The 18,381-nt window shown below is 50.2% G+C and overlaps 1 protein-coding gene across 1 annotated transcript in view; it reads left to right on the top strand.

The window, feature by feature from the left end:
• The first annotated feature begins 10,601 nt into the window (after nucleotides 1-10,601).
• The window catches only part of MSN (moesin), a 60,283-nt gene continuing 52,503 nt past the window's right edge, over nucleotides 10,602-18,381 (top strand). Inside the window, exon 1 of the mRNA XM_034435170.2 lies at nucleotides 10,602-11,144. Within this exon, the coding sequence (XP_034291061.1) occupies nucleotides 11,133-11,144 (12 nt within the window). The 5' untranslated portion in view covers nucleotides 10,602-11,132. The remainder of the gene's footprint in view (nucleotides 11,145-18,381) is intronic.

The following is an 18,381-nucleotide window of genomic DNA, read 5'->3' as shown; positions in this document are numbered from 1 at the left end:
ATAAAGTTCACGTAGTCCAGGTTCAGGCTGGTGCATTTCTGTGAAAAGTTCCTTTCTGTAGGTAACATGCAATGCTGCACCACTGTCCAAAGTCCACAGGAGTCGTCTGTCGTACTCTGGTGGAGGTTGTGGATCATTGGTTAAAGCCAGTGTGGCGAGTGGAGTTTGTGGATCACGCCGGGGACCACGACGACCTTGTCTTCCACCTCTGCCTCTGCCTCTGGAATCTGTTTCTCTGGGCTGGTACGTGACGGGAGCTGGAACTTGTTGGGGACAATCCCGGGTGGCATGTCCCACACGATTGTAGGTGTTGCATCTTGGCATCCTTGGAACGTAGGTCCTTCCTCGGAAGGGGCACCTAGCTGGAGCTCTTGATGCGGGTGGTCCTCTCAAGTGTGGCTTGGCCAACATGAATGCCTCTTCTTCAATTAAAAGTCTACAGACATTGTCCACTGTGCGTTGAGCAATTGGGACTTGGTTAATTTTTGTAACAGCATCTTTCCATTCATAATTCAAAGAGTTAATAATGATGCTGATCATTTGAATATCTTCAATGTTATGGCCTCTTTCTCTCAATTCTGTTCTTAGTCCTTTCAGTTTGGTCAAATGCCCTCCAATTTGTTCACCAGGTTTCAATCTCAAACCGTGGAGTTCAGAAATGAGTAAACATGAAGATCCAATTGAGACAGGCCTGTAGCAATTTTCCAATTGAGCCCAAATTTGTCGGGCTGTTGTGTTTGGTGGAAAAGTGACCTGCAGTTCAGTATTCATGGACATCAATAATGTTGTGCGAGCCCTTATCTCTAAATCTCTTATTGCATAAATCCAAGGTTGAGCAGGAGGATTAAAAACCATGCAGTGAGTGCCTTCTCTAAGAAGCAATAGTGTAATCTCACTGACCCAGGCTTTGTAATTGTGTCCTGACATTTTTAGTTTTGACTCACCAGTTAGTGGAGAGACAGAAAATGCCTGGTAAGGAGCCTGCATTTGATATGCTGGCTGTGCTGGCAGAAATGCCTGTGGTATTTGCTGTGCCTGTTGTGGACCTAAAAATGGTCTTGGTTGTGCCATTGGAGCTGGGCCAGGAGCTGGCCCTATTTGCACTTGTGGCTGGGGCATATATGCAGGCATTTTTATTTTATTTTTTATTTGATTTATATGCCGCCCTTCTCCGGAGACTCAGGGCGGCTTACAATGCATTAAGCAATAAGCAATGTGTGCTTGAGCTGCAATATTGGCATGACCTGCTGGAGATGCAGTCATTTGCCTTTGCTGCATAAAGCGTGGCTGTGTTCCATCTAAAAAGACACCATCACCACCAGGGGGTGTTGGAGTTTGAGCCCGTGGAGACACTTGTGGCATTTCAGCTTGAATCTCTGAGTGAGTTAGAGACAGGTTTGCCAGGGTCTGCTGTAGTAATTTAAAATGTTCATCTAAGCTCCTTTCTCTTTCAGCTTCCTGTAGTAAATTACTTTCGCCAGCAGATGGTGCTGCACCTTTAGCTTAGGGCAGCTTTGCAGTTACAAGAAATGACTGTGTGGCAGGTTTATGTGTAACTTGATCAGGGAGACTTTCATGTGACCTATGCAGTGCTCTCTGGTCTGATTGGCCTGACACAAAATCCATCAAGGGGAGTGTCTTTGGCTCTGAGGAAGAAGACAAGATGGCCCCTTTTGAAAATCTTAAGTCACGAGATTCTCCCTTATCTTGTTCGAGCATAAACAAATCTCTCTTAAATCGAAACAGTTCATTTTCATAATATTTTACATGCTCACGGTAAGATTTAATGGCCATCTCACGTTGGGTGATTTCAGGGCCTTGAGGAGGATAGCAAATTACTTCTCTCTCTTCGTGGGGGGAATTTTGCTCGGCAGTTTGCTTTGGCCTGGCACCGAGCGTTACAAATTCAGAAGGTTCTGGGAGGATAGATTCATAGCATGCAAATTGAGAAGAAAAAGCTACCGACCTCAGTCGTAATTCATTATCTTCAAAAGCAGCTTCTGTCTTATCTCCCTCCATTTCTGCTCCCACGGTTTCTTCTTGTTCCAATTGCGTAGCTGTAGCAAGTGGCTGGAAATCTGAAAATCTCCTGTCTGCCACTTCTTCGTTGGAAAGATCAATCAAATCATTTACGAAGAGTGGTCTTAGTTTCATTTTGCCTTTTTTCTTCTTTTGTTTCAGCATCTTAGCAAAGATAATTTAGCGTATCTCAGTAGCTAAAAACTAATTGCCTATGCGCTCTTATCAGAAATAACAAACAAGGAAAAAAGCCATAAATCAACCGTCCTCGTGCTATCAGATGTCAGGGCATTGATTAATCCCATGTTTGGCTCTGGGACAATTACCCTGATTTAATTAGAGGTGTGGGTCGTGGCTTCTCCAAGTTGCATATTCTGAAAGAAAATAAAACCCGAAGATATTTTCTAATAAAACTCATTTATTTGTTATAAAGAAAATAAAACACCTCACTAACTAAGAAAAGTAATTGTTACATTTTTGCAAATGAGGTTTTCTCCTGCCGATCCAGCCGGACCTTTCTGGCAGGAGAACAAAGGAAAGAGTGTGTGAAGCAAGTGAAGGAATGCAGACATGCGTAGTAACTTTTGATAACAATTCTTGGTAAGGTACGGAAAGTCAGATAGTCCAGAAATATGAAGCTCAGCTGCTAAATAAAATAACGCAGTGACAGGGGAAGCTGGCTTCTCACTTGGCCTGTGCAGACCTGCCGGGGTTTGGGCAGGCAACGCAGAGCGAGAAGCCCGGAGGGAGTTTGCCAGGTTTATGAGAAGCTGGCAAAGAGCAGAAGCAAGAAGCGTTGGTTAAATCAAAGGCCAATGCAGGGGTTTTAGTTTATTTTTGTAAAGTTACTTTTTAGTTGTTTGTTTTATTTGTGGGAGCAGGTCTCACAACTTCCTTTATTCTTGCGAGGCTTTGTTAATATTACAAAGTTTGAAAGTCAGGCCAAGTGTGTGTGGGGCAGTTGGGTGGGGTGGATGGGTGTGGGGGGGGCGAGGGAGAAGATCAACTGAGCAACTACTGCAGTCCTTGGATGTTGTCATGCAGGCTCCTCTTCCTCTACTGCAGCAAGAAAAACATGTTAAAATTGTATAGTCCTTCATTCCCAATTAACCTGGCCAATTTAAACAAATTGTTAAAAGCATTTAAAACAAGGAAACAACATGAAATTAAAAAGAACAAAGATGGCAGGGATAAGCAACCAGAGGGAGACAAGGCTGGGCGAAAAGCCAAATCCAAGTCCCTTTGAAATACCAGCAGTGTGGGGGTCATCTGGACCGCGAGGCAACCTTATTCTAGGCGGCAGGTGCTGGGACAGCTGCTTCCAGGCTCATTAATGTTGTTCAACCAAAGAATCTCACAGCACGCCATCCCTGCCACATCAGATCAGCTGCAGCCGTTAAGGGAGACAGGTGGTTCCTAAACTAACCAGGCCCTATGCGATGTGGGGCTTTATAGGGAACAACCAACATCATTATCGGTATCATATCTGGAAGCAAAATGACAACCAGTGCAGCTTGCAAAGCAAGCTTACCAAGATGCCGGTGATACTCCATTCTGGACCACTTTCTGGGCAGTCTTCAAGGGCAGCCCCAAGTACAGTGCATTGCAGTAGTCAAGCTGAGAGGTAACCAGCAGGGTATGAATAGTGGTCTGTTGGGGCTGCACCTTCTAGAGCAGTGATAGTAAACCTTTTCGGCACCGAGTGCCAAACTGGAATGCATGTGTGCATGCACCAGAGACCCAGACACCCAAAGACCAGCTGGCCGGTGCACATGTGCATGCCCACGCTGGCCACCTGGTTTTTGGGTTTCTGGCGCGCACATGTGTGCCGGCCAGCTGGTCTTTGTGCTGGAGTTTCCAGGGCTCCGGCACGTGCAAAGATGTGCTGGCTGGCATGATGCGCATGCCGGAAACCAGAAGAACAGCTGGCGATGGCACGCATGTCCAGAGAGAGGGCTGTGTGTGCCACCTCTGGCACGCATATCATAGGTTCTCCATCACGGTTCTATAGATCTCCCTTGGCCTGAGGCTGTGTTCTCACTCCCAACCCATCTCAATGAGCAGCACAGAAAGTGACTGGAGCTGAACTGGGCGTCTCTTAGGCAGAATGAAGTACATTTAGATTCTTTGCCTTCCCTCTGGGAACTCAGACTGCAAGCATCTACTCCCCCTGCTATCTTCACAGCAAAATCCCCACGACGCTAGGTGGACTAAAGAGGATCTGGGTCAGTGGGCTGCATGGTTGGGTCTAGGACTGCTTGGGCCCAATCCACCCCTTTCACCACCGTACCACCTTCATCTTTGCTGAAAAGGAAAAAAAGGAGCCTCTTTATGAGAAACTGGCAACCTTCTAGAACTTGGGAACCGAGTCTGGCACTGTTAGGTTTTCACAAAGTCTGTTGTGGCTGACAGCAGCCGGCAACGCCCAGGTTATTTTTAGTTTTTTAAAAATAGATTTTGACAAAATGAATTGAGGCAAATTTTGGATGGAAAGAAGAACCAAGGATCTTCTATGAGGCTGTGGATTGTAGGGGATTGCAGCCATGTTGAATCCTCTCAAACTGACCACCGCAAACAAAGCCCAGTTTTATTTTTGCTGGGCCTTTTGAATGACCTACTGATTCTGGAAACAATCTTTTGCAGAACTTTGTATTACAGATAATGTTTGATTTCCTCCCTCCCTCCCTCCAGGGCTGAGATCCTTCCTTTAGCAAAGATCCCCTCCACCGCCTCTCTGGAGTCTCAAGTTCCCTTTGCAGAGAACTCTGCTGGGTGGGCTTGAAATCTCAAGATGGCAAAAGGAGTTTGGCAAACAGAGCTCAGTCCAGGAAGGCTTTTGTTGGGCATTTGGAAGTTACAGATAATGGGACATAAGAGGGATTGGCTACCTATTCCAATTTTTAGCTATTTTGGGGCACAGCTGCAATTGCTAATGTAGCATCGCGGCAAGGAAGACAGTGCAAGCTTTTGCCAGAACTCCATCAGGAGCTGCCGAGAGTGGCTATCATCTGGATGCTGGTATAGTTTACAGGGCTGTCCCTCCCCACCCAAGTGAAGCCGTACAGAGCGCAGCCTTTTTCAGGCCACCCATTTAGAGAGGGTGCTGAACCAGGTTGGGCATTTTCCAGGCACAGATGTCGATGGGCACTTTCACCTGCTATCGGAAGCTGAAATGTGCTGCCTTTGGCGTCAGACACCCCCCCCCTGTGTTTTGAACCCAGCTGTTCTGCTCCATATTGTGTGCACAAGCGATGGCAGGGGTCAGTCCTGGGGCCAGCTTGATGGGCAGCGTGGAAGGGGAAGCTCTCTTGAAGGGGGCAAAGGACTGGTGTCCCTTGCCTGCCAAGAGCCCTGCAGCTGCCAGGCCTTTCTGACTCCATGTCTGAGCCCCGGCACTTGGCCTGAGTGCTGGCAAGGCAGGGAGGAGGAAGACAGCAGGAGGGAGAGGAGCGCGCCCTGAAGAGAGGGGCCTGGCACTCCTGTGCCCCTCCTGAGCTCTCCTACTGGGCGACCCTTCTGTTCTCTTTCACTCCCACCCTCAATGACCTTGTTCTAAAAGAGAGGCAATGTTTATAAGTGATGTTGAAATGAACATGCTATAAAGCTGAAGAAAGGCTCGCGGTCCGGTGTCTTTAGAAGTGCAATGTGAACTGAATAACTTTCTTTCAAACTTGTCCTCACTCTTTTGAGAAAGCTTGAAAAAAAGGTTTTCTCAGAATGGCCCAGCATTAGGAAAACGCCGGCTGATTAGTGATGACTGGCAGAAAGTGTTGCGAAGGATAAATTCACCAAACACCAAAAGGATAACAAGAGAATGATGAGTTCAAGTCCTGCTTTAGGCATGAGAGCTGGTGGGGTGCCTTTGGGCCAGTCATCCTCTCTCAGCCCAACCCACCTCATAGGGCTGTTATGGGGAAAAGAAGAGGACGAAGGTGTGTAGAAGATGTTTGCCACCTTGAGTAAAAATAAACAGGCAGGAAACAAACAAACCAATAAATAATTCCTGTGAACATGGCTTATAAAATGCTTATCTCACTACGTATGTTTGTAGATTTATTTATGAAGCATTCATATAATATTGTGTTGATAATTAAAAGCCCTTGAGAAATCCTGCATCAAGAGAGCCTTATAACAAGAGCACTTAGATTTATATACTACTTTATAGTTCTCTACAGCACTCTCTGAGCGGTTTACATTTGTTAGCATCTGGCCCCCAACAATCTGGGTCCTCATTTTACTGACCTCAGAAAGATGGAAGGCTGAGTCAACCCCGAGCCTGTCAGGATTGAACTCCTGGCAGTGGGCAAAGTCAGCCTGCAATACTGCATTCTAACCACTCGCCAGTATGGCTCTTATATGAATAGGTAATTAAATGGCTAAAAATCAAAAATCAAATAGCACAGCAAATAATTTTAATTTGGAATTCAGAGTATGGAGACACCCACCTGCTTTAAAAGGAGGAAAAGCAACTCGATGTCAGAGCCCACTGTCAGAATGGATGCCTAGTGGAGCTGACCTAGAAACCAGGAGACCGGAGGGTGGCGTCCCTCTGGTTGAAATGTGCCCACCAGGCTTCAGAGCATTCCATCAGCCGAGGGCTCAGGGGAGGGGCGGGGGGGTGGCGGTTATTATTAACGAGGATCTGGGTCCGAGGGAGACCACTGTGCCTCAGATAGCCGGATGTGAGTCCCTCCTTGTGAGGTGGGGCCGTGGGGTTCAGATGGGCTTGTTGCTTACGTACCTGGCTCCCTGCCGCGTGGCAACAGCCCTACCTGAGCTACTCGACGTGATAGCCACGGTGGCAGTAGATACACCCAGGCTTTTAGTCATGGGTGATTTCAACTTGCCATCCGTCGGTGAAACGTCTGAGGTGGCTCGGGAGTTCATGGCTTCCATGACGGCCATGGACCTGACCCAGTTAGTTCATGGCCCTACTCACAGGGGAGGTCACACTCTGGATCTGATTTTTGTCTCTGGCCAGTGGTTGAGTGGTCTTGTTATAGGGGATATAGACATGGAACCCTTGTCATGGTCTGACCACTCACTCCTTCGCCTAGATCTTCGAACCGCGACCCCTCGCCGCAGGGAGGTGGATCCAATTAGATGGATCCGCCCCAGGCGCCTGATGGATCCTGATAGGTTCCAGACGGAGCTTGGGCCATTTCCTGAGGATCTAGCACATGACTCGGCCGAGGACCTGGTAGCCGCCTGGGATCGGGCGGCTGGTGGGGCCTTGGACCGAGTTGTGCCTTTGCGGCCTCTGACCCGATGCCGATCCCGTGCGGCTCCTTGGTTTACTGAGGAGCTGAGGGAAATGAAGCGCCGGAAAAGACGCCTGGAGAGCGGTTGGAGGGCCAGTCTCGCTGAATCTGATCGAACACTGGTAAGGTCGCATATTAAGGCCTACCTAGTGGCGATAGAGACGGCAAAGTCTAACTACTTTTCCGCCTCTATTGCGTCATCAGGGAATCGTCCGGCTGCCCTGTTTAGGGTGACCCGCGCCCTGCTCCATCCAGGAGTGCGGGAGGATCCCTTAGAAGGCAGGGCGGAGGATTTCGGACAATACCTGTATGACAAAATCGCCCAGATCCGGGGGGATTTGGACTCTGACTGGGTAGATCAGGGCAGGGTGACGAGGAATAGTCTTGAGAATGTTATCTGGGAGGAGTTTGATGCTGTGACTCCTGATGATGTGGACAGGATTTTGGGGAGACTTAGTGCGGCCACATGTTTACTGGACCCGTGTCCCTCCTGGTTGGTACTGGCTTCCCGGGAGGTTACACGAGGCTGGCTCCAGGGTGTTATCAACGCTTCGTTGAGTGAGGGTTACTTCCCCACCGCCTTGAAAGAGGCGGTGGTGAGGCCTCTCCTCAAGAAGCCGTCCCTGGATCCGGCAATATTGGCCAACTATCGTCCTGTCTCCAACCTTCGCTTTATGGCGAAGGTTGTTGAGAGTGTGGTCGCACGACAGTTTCCGCAATTCCTGGAGGAAACATCTTATCTAGATCCGTTCCAGTCGGGTTTCAGGTCTGGGCACAGCACAGAAACGGCATTGGTCGCGTTGGTTGATGATCTCTGGAGGGCTCGGGACAGGGGTTGTTCCTCTGTTCTGGTCCTGTTAGACCTCTCAGCGGCTTTTGATACCATCGACCATGGTATCATGCTGCACCGGCTGGAAGAGTTGGGGGTGGGAGGCACCGTGTTGCGGTGGTTCTCCTCCTTTCTCTCCGACCGGTCGCAGTTTGTGTTGGCAGGGGGGCAGAGGTCGACCTCGAGGCCTCTCATTTGTGGAGTGCCGCAGGGATCGGTCCTCTCGCCCCTTCTGTTCAACATTTATGTGAAGCCGCTGGGTGAGATCATCCGTGGCTTTGGGGTGAGATACCACCAGTACGCTGATGACACCCAGCTGTACATCTCCACCCCAGGCCACCCCAACGATGCCCTTGAAGTGATGTCCCAGTGCCTGGAGGCTGTACGGGTCTGGATGGGGAGGAACAGGCTCAAGCTCAACCCTTCCAAGACTGAGTGGCTGTGGCTCCCGGCATCCTGATATAGTCAGTTGACTCCATCACTGACTATTGGGGGCGAGTCATTGGCCCCCACAGAGAGGGCTCGCAATCTGGGAGTCCTCCTGGATATGCAGCTGTCCTTGGAGGAACATCTGACGGCTGTAACCAGGGGGACCTTTTGTCAGGTTCGCCTGATTCGCCAGTTGCGGCCCTTTCTTGATCGGGATTCCCTGTGCACAGTCACTCACGCCCTCGTCACCTCTCGCCTTGACTATTGCAACGCTCTCTACATGGGGCTCCCCTTGAGGAGCACCCGGAGGCTCCAGCTGGTCCAGAACGCAGCAGCGCGGGTAGTGACGGGAGCAGCATGGCGCTCCCATGTAACACTGCTCCTGCGCGAGCTGCACTGGCTCCCAGTTGTCTTCCGGGTGCGCTTCAAGGTGTTGGTTATCACCTTTAAAGCGCTCCATGGCATAGGGCCTAGCTATCTTCGAGACCGCCTGCTGCTACCAACGACCTCCCATCGACCCTTGCGCTCCCACAGAGAGGGCCTCCTCGGGGTGCCATCAGCCAGACAATGTAGGCTGGTGACCCCCAGGGGGAGAGCCTTCTCTGTGGGGGCTCCCACCCTCTGGAATCAGCTCCCCCCAGAGATAAGGAGAATCCAAGACCTCAGTGCCTTCCGTCGCGCCCTTAAAACCCATTTATTTAAACAAGCCGGGCTGGCTTAAGATGAAATTTTTAACTGTTTTTAAATGTTTTAAACGTTTTTAATTGGTAAATGAGTTTTAATTGGGCCAAATTTATATATCTTTTAATTGTTTTTAATATTTGTTCTGCATGTTTTTTAATCTGGCTGTACACCGCCCTGAGTCCTTAGGGAGAAGGGCGGTATAGAAATCCAATATAAAATAAAATAAAATAAAAATAAATAAAGCCCGAAAGCAGGCCAGGTGACTCTGCGCCTATCACTCTCTCTCTCTCTCAGCCAAACCCACCTCACAGGATTGTTGTTGTGGGGAAAATAGGAGGAGGAAATATGTTCGCTGCCTTGAGTTACTTATAAGGTAATAAAAGGCAAGTCAAAGCAGTTTCCAGCAAAGCTGGCTGGGAAATTCTGGGAACTGAAGTCCACTTAAATGATCCGACACTTGCTGCCCAGTGTGTTCTGCACAGGACCGAAGGACAATGGTGAAGTCCACTTATCTTAAAGTTTCCAAGGTTGAGAAACATTGTGCCAGTCCATCAACAGATACATTGTTTTAGGAGAAAAAAAGCTTCAATAAAAAATCTAGGGAGGTTGTATGGAAGGATTCTCTATATAATTATGGTCCTAGTCACCAGACTAGGCTGGATAAGGGAGTCGAGGGACAATTCTGTCCAGAGGGGGCCTCGGGCTATGAACCGGCCCCTGGGCTACTAACTGGCCATTGAGAAAGATGCCCATCCCAAGACTCAGCTGTTGGGTAAATGGCCTTCTCCTCTGTCCCAGACTTCGGAGGGGCTGCCAAGGAGGCTCCTTTCCATTGGTGAAATTCAATTTTTTTTACTACCACTTCTGTGGGCGTGGCTTGGTGGGTGTGGCAGGGGAAGGATACTGCAAAATCCCCATTCCCTCCCCACTCTGGGAGGTGGTATTTGCCAGTTTTCCAAACTACTCAAAATTTCCGTCTCCGGTTCTCCAGAACCTGTCAGAAGCTGCTGGATTTCACCCCTGCTCCCTTCGCCCAACATTCCAGGAGTCAGGAAGATGGCAAGTCCCCCGGCAGCTTTTTGTAACCATCCTAATCGATTACTCGATTGTTGGAAGTCACCTTGAGTGTTGGTGTATATAGAGAAAAAGGAGCATCTATTCAGATTCAATTGTGCAGTCTGCAAGCAAAGTTCTGGGTAATTCGGTTCCTGACTGCATGAAATGAATCCACCTTCTGCATTTACCCAATACAGAACCTCTGAGCAAGGCCAAAGGGCCAGCAGCACCCATTCCATGCGGGAATGTTTCAAAGGGTCGTCGGGCAACAGTGCCAAGGGAAGCCCCGCTGATTGAAAGGCCCAAGCCGGCTGGCTGGGCGTGCTGATCCGGGGCTGGCAGGGGGGAAGAAGCTCGCTCTTCCCTGCCGCACTCAGCGCCCCGGGCCCCCGACGCCTGGCAGGCCGCCTGAGGGGGGGGAAGGGGGTCGCGCGCCACAGGCCCAAGAGCCGCTCTTCGCCGCCCACCGGCACAAAACGCCAGAGCGAAAGCGGCGCGTCTCCAGCTCAGCCCAGAGCCCGCCGGCCGCGCGCCAGAGGCTCCCGAGCGTTGCCTTCTCGGAGCGCCCGCCGAGCCCCACCGCGGACCGGGACCCGCCCTCGCCGGGCGCGCGCCGGGCAGCCTTCACAGAGGATGCCGAGGTGGGGAAGCCCCGAGGCGGGGAGGCGCGAGGCCCGCCCGGGAAGGGCGGGAGAGCGGCAGGAGCGTCGGGGCGGGGGCTCCAGAGCGCCGGCCCCGAATAAAGGCGGCGCGCTTGGCCGAGGCTCTTAGCCTGCCGACGAGCCACTCCCGCCGCCCAGCGAAGCTCCCAGCCGAGACGCCCGCAGCCCCACGACGCCCAGGCCGCCGGCACAATGCCGAAAACGGTATGTGTGTGTGGGGGGGGGGGCAGGGGAGGCCGCGGGACTGGGGCGCCCCTTCTCTGCCTGCGTCGCATGGCGGCCGTCCGGAGTTTCGCGGAGCGGAAGGGCGTCAGCGGGGGGGGGCGGGGAGGGAGCGTTGGGGGCGCCCTTGGGGGTCTTCCCTCCTACCGGCCGCGGGCCTTTTTGCGCCGGGCACCGGGAGGGCGGAGGTCTCGCTCCGACGTCCCGCCCTTGATTGGGGCGTCGTTCGCGGGAGCGGGCCCAGGCCAACGCGGCGGCCCCCCGCACACGCGCTCGCCGCTTCCGCCCACGGCCACTCGGGGGGTGCTGAGCCCCTCGGCCTCGGAGCGAGCCGGGACCGTCCTGGCGGCGCTACCGGCAGCTTCGCCCGCTGCGCCAGTCGGGCCCCGCCCGAGGAGAGCGCTTGGCGCGGCGGGAAGTCCCGCGGGAGGCCCGGTGGTGAGGGGCGAGGCAGCCGGGCCCGAGGCAGCGATGGGCGGGAGTCGCCGGTTGACCTCAGGACCGGGGAGCCGGTCGCAGGCATCCCGTGGACCCGGGTCGGAGCGCCGGGCTGCCGTCGGCGGGAAGGAGGCCAGGGAGGGGCGGTGGGCGCGGCCGCCTTCCTCCTCGGGGGCAGCGTGGCCGGAGCGGGGGCCGCGCGGGTGTCTGGCTGGGAACCGCTGTGCTCGGCTGAGAGTCGGCAGCGGCCGGGCCGGATGCCGGTGTTAGCCCGTGGGAAAGCGGGCCTCGCTCCGGCAGGGTGGAAAGGGCGAGGCGGCCCAGCCTCCCCCTCGATTTGCGGGCAAGCGGAGCCGGCGGCCGCGGGAGAAAGGCCCCGCGGAGCATCGCCGCTTGCCCTGCGGCTTGCAGGAGGATGCCGTGACTGCCGAGAGGCGGAGGAGGGCAGAGGCCGCCGGGCCCCCCGTCGCTTTCCCGCTCCTCAGACGGCGGGGCGGCGGCCCCGGCCAAGAGTTTGAGCGAGGGATCATTTCCCCCGCGTGGCCATTTGCCCACGTGAGGCCCAGGGGCGTCCCCGCTGGAGAGGCAGCCAAGGAGGCGCTTCTGCAGGCTCCCCCTCCTGCTCCCCTCGCCCGTCGAGTAAGAGAATCCCGGTTCCTTTAGGGCGCCAAAGGCCGGTCCGGGCCTGCCGCTGTTGCTCAGTGCTGGGAGCCAGCGGCGGGTGGGCGTCTGGGCCTCAGCTGGGAGGGACCGTTTGAGACGGCGGGATTTTTCGGAAGGAAAGCTTCCATTTCCCTTGATGAGCCTTCCATGGTCTGCGTAGCTCAACGTTTCTCAACCTTGGCAGCTTTAAGCTGTAGGGACTTCAACTCCCAGAATTCCCCAGCCAGCAGCACCTGCCCGCCATAGTGTCTGGCCAGCATAATCAGTGGCTTTGGGTGCCTTTCTTTGTATTGTATTGTATGGTATTCAATAGCTTTCAGTAGCTCATACCTTCCTCCTGTAACCGTTGACTCCTTCGGGCATAGCCTGAGGCCTTTCCCAGCAGTTACCCTCTGAACCTCCTTGGTCTGGAGACCCCAGGGATGGAAGACTAGACGGCCTTCTTCCTGCCAGGCCTGTGGGTTTCCTGACTCCTCCTGCACAAGGGCCCTGTGGGAAGAGTTGCAAGGCCAGCATCTTGTTCCTAACAGTATCGGATTCTTTGGAAATCCAGAAAGCTGAGCAAGAAAGGGGACGGTCCTCCTTTATTGCAGAGAAGTGAAAGCTACACTTACTCTCAGTAGTAGCAATGATTGGTCTAAGGCAATGTTTTTCAACCTTGGAAGCTTGAAGATGGGTGGACTTCAACTCCCAGAATCCCCCAGCCAGCAGTGCTGGCTGGGGGATTCTGGGAGTAGAAGTCCACCCATCTTCAAGCTACCAAAGTTGAGAAACACTGGTCTAAGGGGAGGGTTAATTTTCCCAAGAGGCCAACATGACAAACTCAGACTGTTGTGGAGGGCTGAACCAATAGAACTGAAGATGTGTAGGCATGCACGCACATGCGTAAATTGAAAAATAGTTGCCTTCAAAAAAAAAAAAAAAAGCAACGTAGTTGCATTGCGTGAGTAGTATACACTTATTTACATTTGATTTCTAATTTCCAAGTGATCTCACATGGGCCAGACAGGGACAGCCAAAGGGTCAGATGTCGGCCTGGGGCTGTACAAGGCCCTGGTCTGGTCTAAAGGATCTGCAGTCCAGTATTGTGGACATCCCAAGTCTGAAACAGAAGCAATTCCCTCGAAGCACTGCGGGTTTTCTCCGGATGTGTCAGCCTTACCAGATCAACCAGACAGGGAACATAACCAGATAAGATTAATTCTGCTTTATGGCAAAGCTACATTAACAGAATTTGGAAGTACAATTCTGCAGCCTGAGATTGATTGATTGATTGATTGATTGATTGATTGATTATTTATTTATTTATTTATTTATTTATTTATTTATTTATTTAATATACTGCCCTTCCAGAAGGACTCAGGGCGGTGTACAGCCAGAATAAAAAACACAGATATAAAATTTAAAAAACAATTTAAGAAATGTTAAATAATTTGGCCCATATCTAATTAAAATAAAATACTCGTTTAGGACATTTAAAAATTAAGAGTTAACAATTAAAAAATTTAAAAATTAGGCCAGCGCGGCTTGTTGGAATAAAAGCGTCTTGAGGGCCCGGCGGAAGGTGCATAAATCGGGAATCCTCCGCATCTCAGGGGGCAATTCGTTCCAGAGGGCAGGAGCCCCCACAGAGAAGGCTCTCCCCCTGGGGGTCGCCAGCCGACATTGCTTGGCCGACAGTACCCGGAGGAGCCCCTCTCTGGGAGCGAATTGACCGGTGGGAGGCTATTGGAAGCAGAAGGTGGTCTTGTAAATACCCAGGTCCTAAGCCATGGAGTGCTTTGAAGGTGGTAACCAATACCTTGAATCGCACCCGGGGGATCTTGGGGAGGGTTCCTTTTAAGTCTCTTGCCCCACCCAGCCACAGATTTGCCCTCTTATCTGGCCACTCCTAGGAAACATCTCTTTGCCCCTGTTCCCCAAAGCCATTCTGACATACCATTGCAAGATGTGAGCACCAGGGACTTGGATGGTGAATAAGAATTGTAGTTGGATCCCTGTGGAAAGTTAGAGGCCGGGGAGACTGCTGAGGGACGGGGGTTCCAGTTTCAGGGACCCAGACGCTAGTTCCAGGGTAAGGAAACTTGTGACTGGAGAGCTTTGCACTTTTGAGAAACGTCACTGGTTCCCTGTGGCTGCTCATAAGAGTGGCTGCTGTGTGGCCGCAGCTGTTTACAAACTGGTCCTTTATCAGACAGCAGCAGTGCTGAGAGATGCTCTGTGCCATCCCTTCTGGGATGCTGTCGCTCACCTGCCTTACCTGCATCTTTGCATGGGATTGGTTGGCACTCTCCCAAGTGAAGCCATGTTTATTTTTGAAGAATGCCGAAGGGACCGCTGCCCTTGGAGGCCGGCCTATTAACTTGTGTTGTTTTGTAATATTCTTTAAGTTAAAAATAAGTCAGATGGTGCAGAGAGATTTAGCCCTGCAGGAGAACCTGTTGATGCCAAGCAGGAACAAGGCAGAGCTCACAGCTACAGTTGGGGATGCACGGCATGGGGAGCAGCAGCTCATGCCTCTGGAGACTGGAGCCATGTGCCTGGGGCATCTTGTCTTGGGGGGCTGATGGGAGCTCCATGGTTTGCTAATCGCCTTTGTGGTTGGCCTGGTTTTGCTGCCTTATGTTGGACCAGGGCCAATATCTTGTATTCTTCCTTGTGTCTTTCAAAATGGAATTTCAGAGTTTTCCCTGTGATCGCTGAAATATACATAGCTGGCATAAACTGTAATAAACTATATCTTTCTGACTACTGGCTTTGGAAAAGAGTTTTGAACTGAAATCATTGCAGATTCACTGTGCCAACAATATGTTAGTTTGGAGCTGGAAAATGAGCTCAGAGTTGCTGCAGAGCCTTGTCTGAGCTTGACTGGAATGGCTTCCACGGCTAAGGAAGGTGAGGTGTGCTAAATGTGGAGCATGTCAAGTCTGTACTTGACTTCCTTTTGGGGAAAAACAGGAAGATTTTAGGAGAAAAGATTCCAAGAGAAAAGAAGAGACAATCTTGGCTTATTTTCTAGCTGAAAACTCTAAGGAGCAAAATAGGGGACTAGTTTGATTAGCTCACAACAGGAGAATGGTTTTCAAAGTGGCATAGAGGGGGGTGGGGGAAATGCAATGCACAGCTTCCTTAAAATACTAAGGGTATTGTGAGTGGATCCCCCCTCCCCCCCACTGCTGGCGAAAGATCAGTTTGATTCTCTAACTCCTCGGTTCCTTGGGTTGTACAATAGCTGCTTTAGAGAGATGGGCATCTGATACTGGAGTGGTATAACCTTTGAAATGAGATGGACCTGCAGCTTTCCTTTCTTCAGGTTTTTTTTTAAGCCCTGCCATTTTTAGAAAGAAAAACCAAATGGCTGCTTTGTTCCTAGGCAGGAGGGCTTTTTTTTTTTTTTTTTTTTTGGACACGCCAGGCAAGCACCCACTGGGGTTTGAAGACCTTCTCTTGAGAAGGCGGATGTCGTAACAAGCCCCCCCTCCCCTCTCTTCCTGTTCCCTTTGGAGGCCGCCTCCCTTCTGCGCCTCCTCCCCCTCCCCCCCCACGCCTGGGGCCACCAGCAACCAATCGGCATTTTCAGACATTTGCAGCTGTGATTCCACCGCTTGAAGGGGACTCTGGGGAACAAATCCATGAGGCTGTCCCTGTATTCAGCCTTCCGAACCAAATTCCTAGCTGGAGTCCTTTGGGCAGAGGTCATCTGCAGCCGTGCCTTCTGGGCACCCCTTATGGCCAGAGTAAACCTGTACTAGTTGCCAGGTGAACTCCTGGAGGCTGATTTCCTCAGATTCCCACAGCGCCTGGGTCAGTTGCCCTTGCTTCCAGTGATCATGGACAGAAACTATTTTGTCTGATCTGATTTCATATTAAGCAAGTAAAACAAAGCCAGTATTCCTGGGATCTATTAGTGCAGAGTTTCTCAACTTTGGCAAATTGGAGAAGTGTGGGCTTCAACTCCCAGAATTCCCCATCCGGCCAGGAAGCCATGGGAGTTGAAGTCTATACATCTTAAAGTTGCCACAGTTGAGAAACTGTGTCTTTGTCTTTGCAGTTACTGTAAATGATAAACTAAGAATGCTCACTTAACCTTCTTAAGGCAAAAGTATGTCTTCAGTGAGCCTGAGTAGCACTCTTGTTTGAAGTGTGCCAGAATTGCCCTGATGGTCTGAGAAGTGCCCCTTTTCCCAGGCGGAAATCTGTACTTGGGTGTTAATTTATTTTTTATGTTATTCAGTTTCTAGAGCTGCCTATCTCGGATGCAAGATTAAGTCTTAGATTTTTTATTTTTTTAATCCCACCTTTATTATGTTTATAAATAACCCAAGGCAGGAAACGTATCTAATACTCCTTCTTCCTCCTAGTTTCTCCACAACAACCCTGTGAGGTGGGCTGGACTGAGAGGGAGCGGCTGGCACAAAGGGGGTCCTGCTCCAAGAGGGAGTGACTGGCACAAAGGGGGTCCTGCTCCAAGAGAAAACCTGAGTGTGGTTAATTCAAATTAATTCGAATTAATTTGTTCATGTGATTCTTCATTTAATAATCTCTTTTTGTTACATTAAAGTTACATTATGGGAAGAGTTTATAGGTCTGAGGGCCATCCAAAGCCTCCACCAGCCTCAGGGTATTAGTAAGACTCCTCTCGCAATCTGAAGGGGTTGGTGACTCACGGTCCTTATCTTCTCCTCCTAGGAGATTACAGCAGGAATGTGCAACTTCTTTCCAATCCTGTGCGGGGCCACATTCCTGGTCCTGCCCTATCTGACTTGCAAATCGCAGAAATGAGCAGTTGATGACTGTTAAAGCTCCCCGTTTCTTGTATCACTTTGCTGCCCTCTCATGGCTGCCTGGACTTTTGCAGCCCAGATCTGTTTGCCCAACATAATCTAGAAAGTGGGCAGGGCCAAAATGAAGCTGTGGTCAGAAATAAAACTAATTTAATAGACAATGAAATTAAAATATTTATTATGCCAGTACTTTGATTGCTGCTTGTGTGTTTAATAACTTTTCACTTGTACTAGAATAGAAATTACAAGTTGGCAGTAGTCTTGCTGGTTATTTCCATGCCTCTGGTTTGCATTCAGTATGTTTGATTTCTGTAATGGTCAGATAACATCAAAGGGTGAAGCAATCTTGTGATACAATATCTTCATTTTGTCTCATAACAGCAAAATCCAGAGCTTTGGTGGTGGAATAGGTAAACTATCTTTCCTAAAACTTGGTGCCTTCAACATTTGCAAACAACCTTCAGAATTAAGTCTTTGAAAAAGTTCTCCTGACCTCAAAATAGACCTATTTTTCTTGTCAGGGGTTCACCACAATTTCAGAGTTGCTTGCTGAGCAGAGCAGAGGGGTGGTGTTCCTGTACAGCTTTGTAGAAAGTAGCATACTTGTCGCAAAGGTGCTTTTTCAAAAGTCAGCTGGACTTTTTCGTTTTTCATTGAAGACATTTCACTTCTTATCCAAAAAACTTCTTCAAAACTGAAGAACTTTCTTGGGTGAGAAGTAAAACACCTTCAAGGAAAAACAAAGTCCAGCACCTTTGGGACAATCGTAACCTGGATGATTGAGAATCTCCATAGATGTTGAGGATACTTGCACCTGATTTACATCTGTGTGTATTTGCATGTTGAATACTTTCATAAACATTATCAGGGCTACTAATAGGGGAGCAAAACCCATGGAAACAAAAGGATTTTGGTATGTCTTTCTAGGCTTAAGGAATAAAAGGATTCTGCCATCTTTGTGGCTTGATTTTTTTTTTAAAGGAATACTTAGTTAAATTTTAAGGTTAGTTGCTCTAGGGTTCTTTTTAGGTTAGGATAATTTTTTTTTAAAAAAAGTTGGAAGTAGGCCTTGTTCCTTATTGCTTAAAAGAGCCAAGTTACAAGACCATAACTTAAAAACTTTGAATTAGCCCAGTAAAATAAAGAGTCCTTCATATCAAGGTTTGACTGCTGGAATTGCATGACTCCTGGAATTATTGACCAAGCGCAAACATTTCATTCTTGGCCAGGGAGATCAAGTTGGTGAAGACTTCTTGAGAAATGTATCCTGGTTATATCTAGAGTGATCTGGTCCATTTCAGCTTTCCTGCTTTTGGTCAGGATGTGGGACTGAG

The sequence above is a fragment of the Pantherophis guttatus genome, chromosome 12, assembly GCF_059756535.1.
Source record: "Pantherophis guttatus breed Tessera chromosome 12, ASM5975653v1, whole genome shotgun sequence".
Classification (NCBI taxonomy): Eukaryota; Metazoa; Chordata; class Lepidosauria; order Squamata; family Colubridae; genus Pantherophis; species Pantherophis guttatus.
This window is presented reverse-complemented; position numbering and strand designations above follow the sequence as displayed.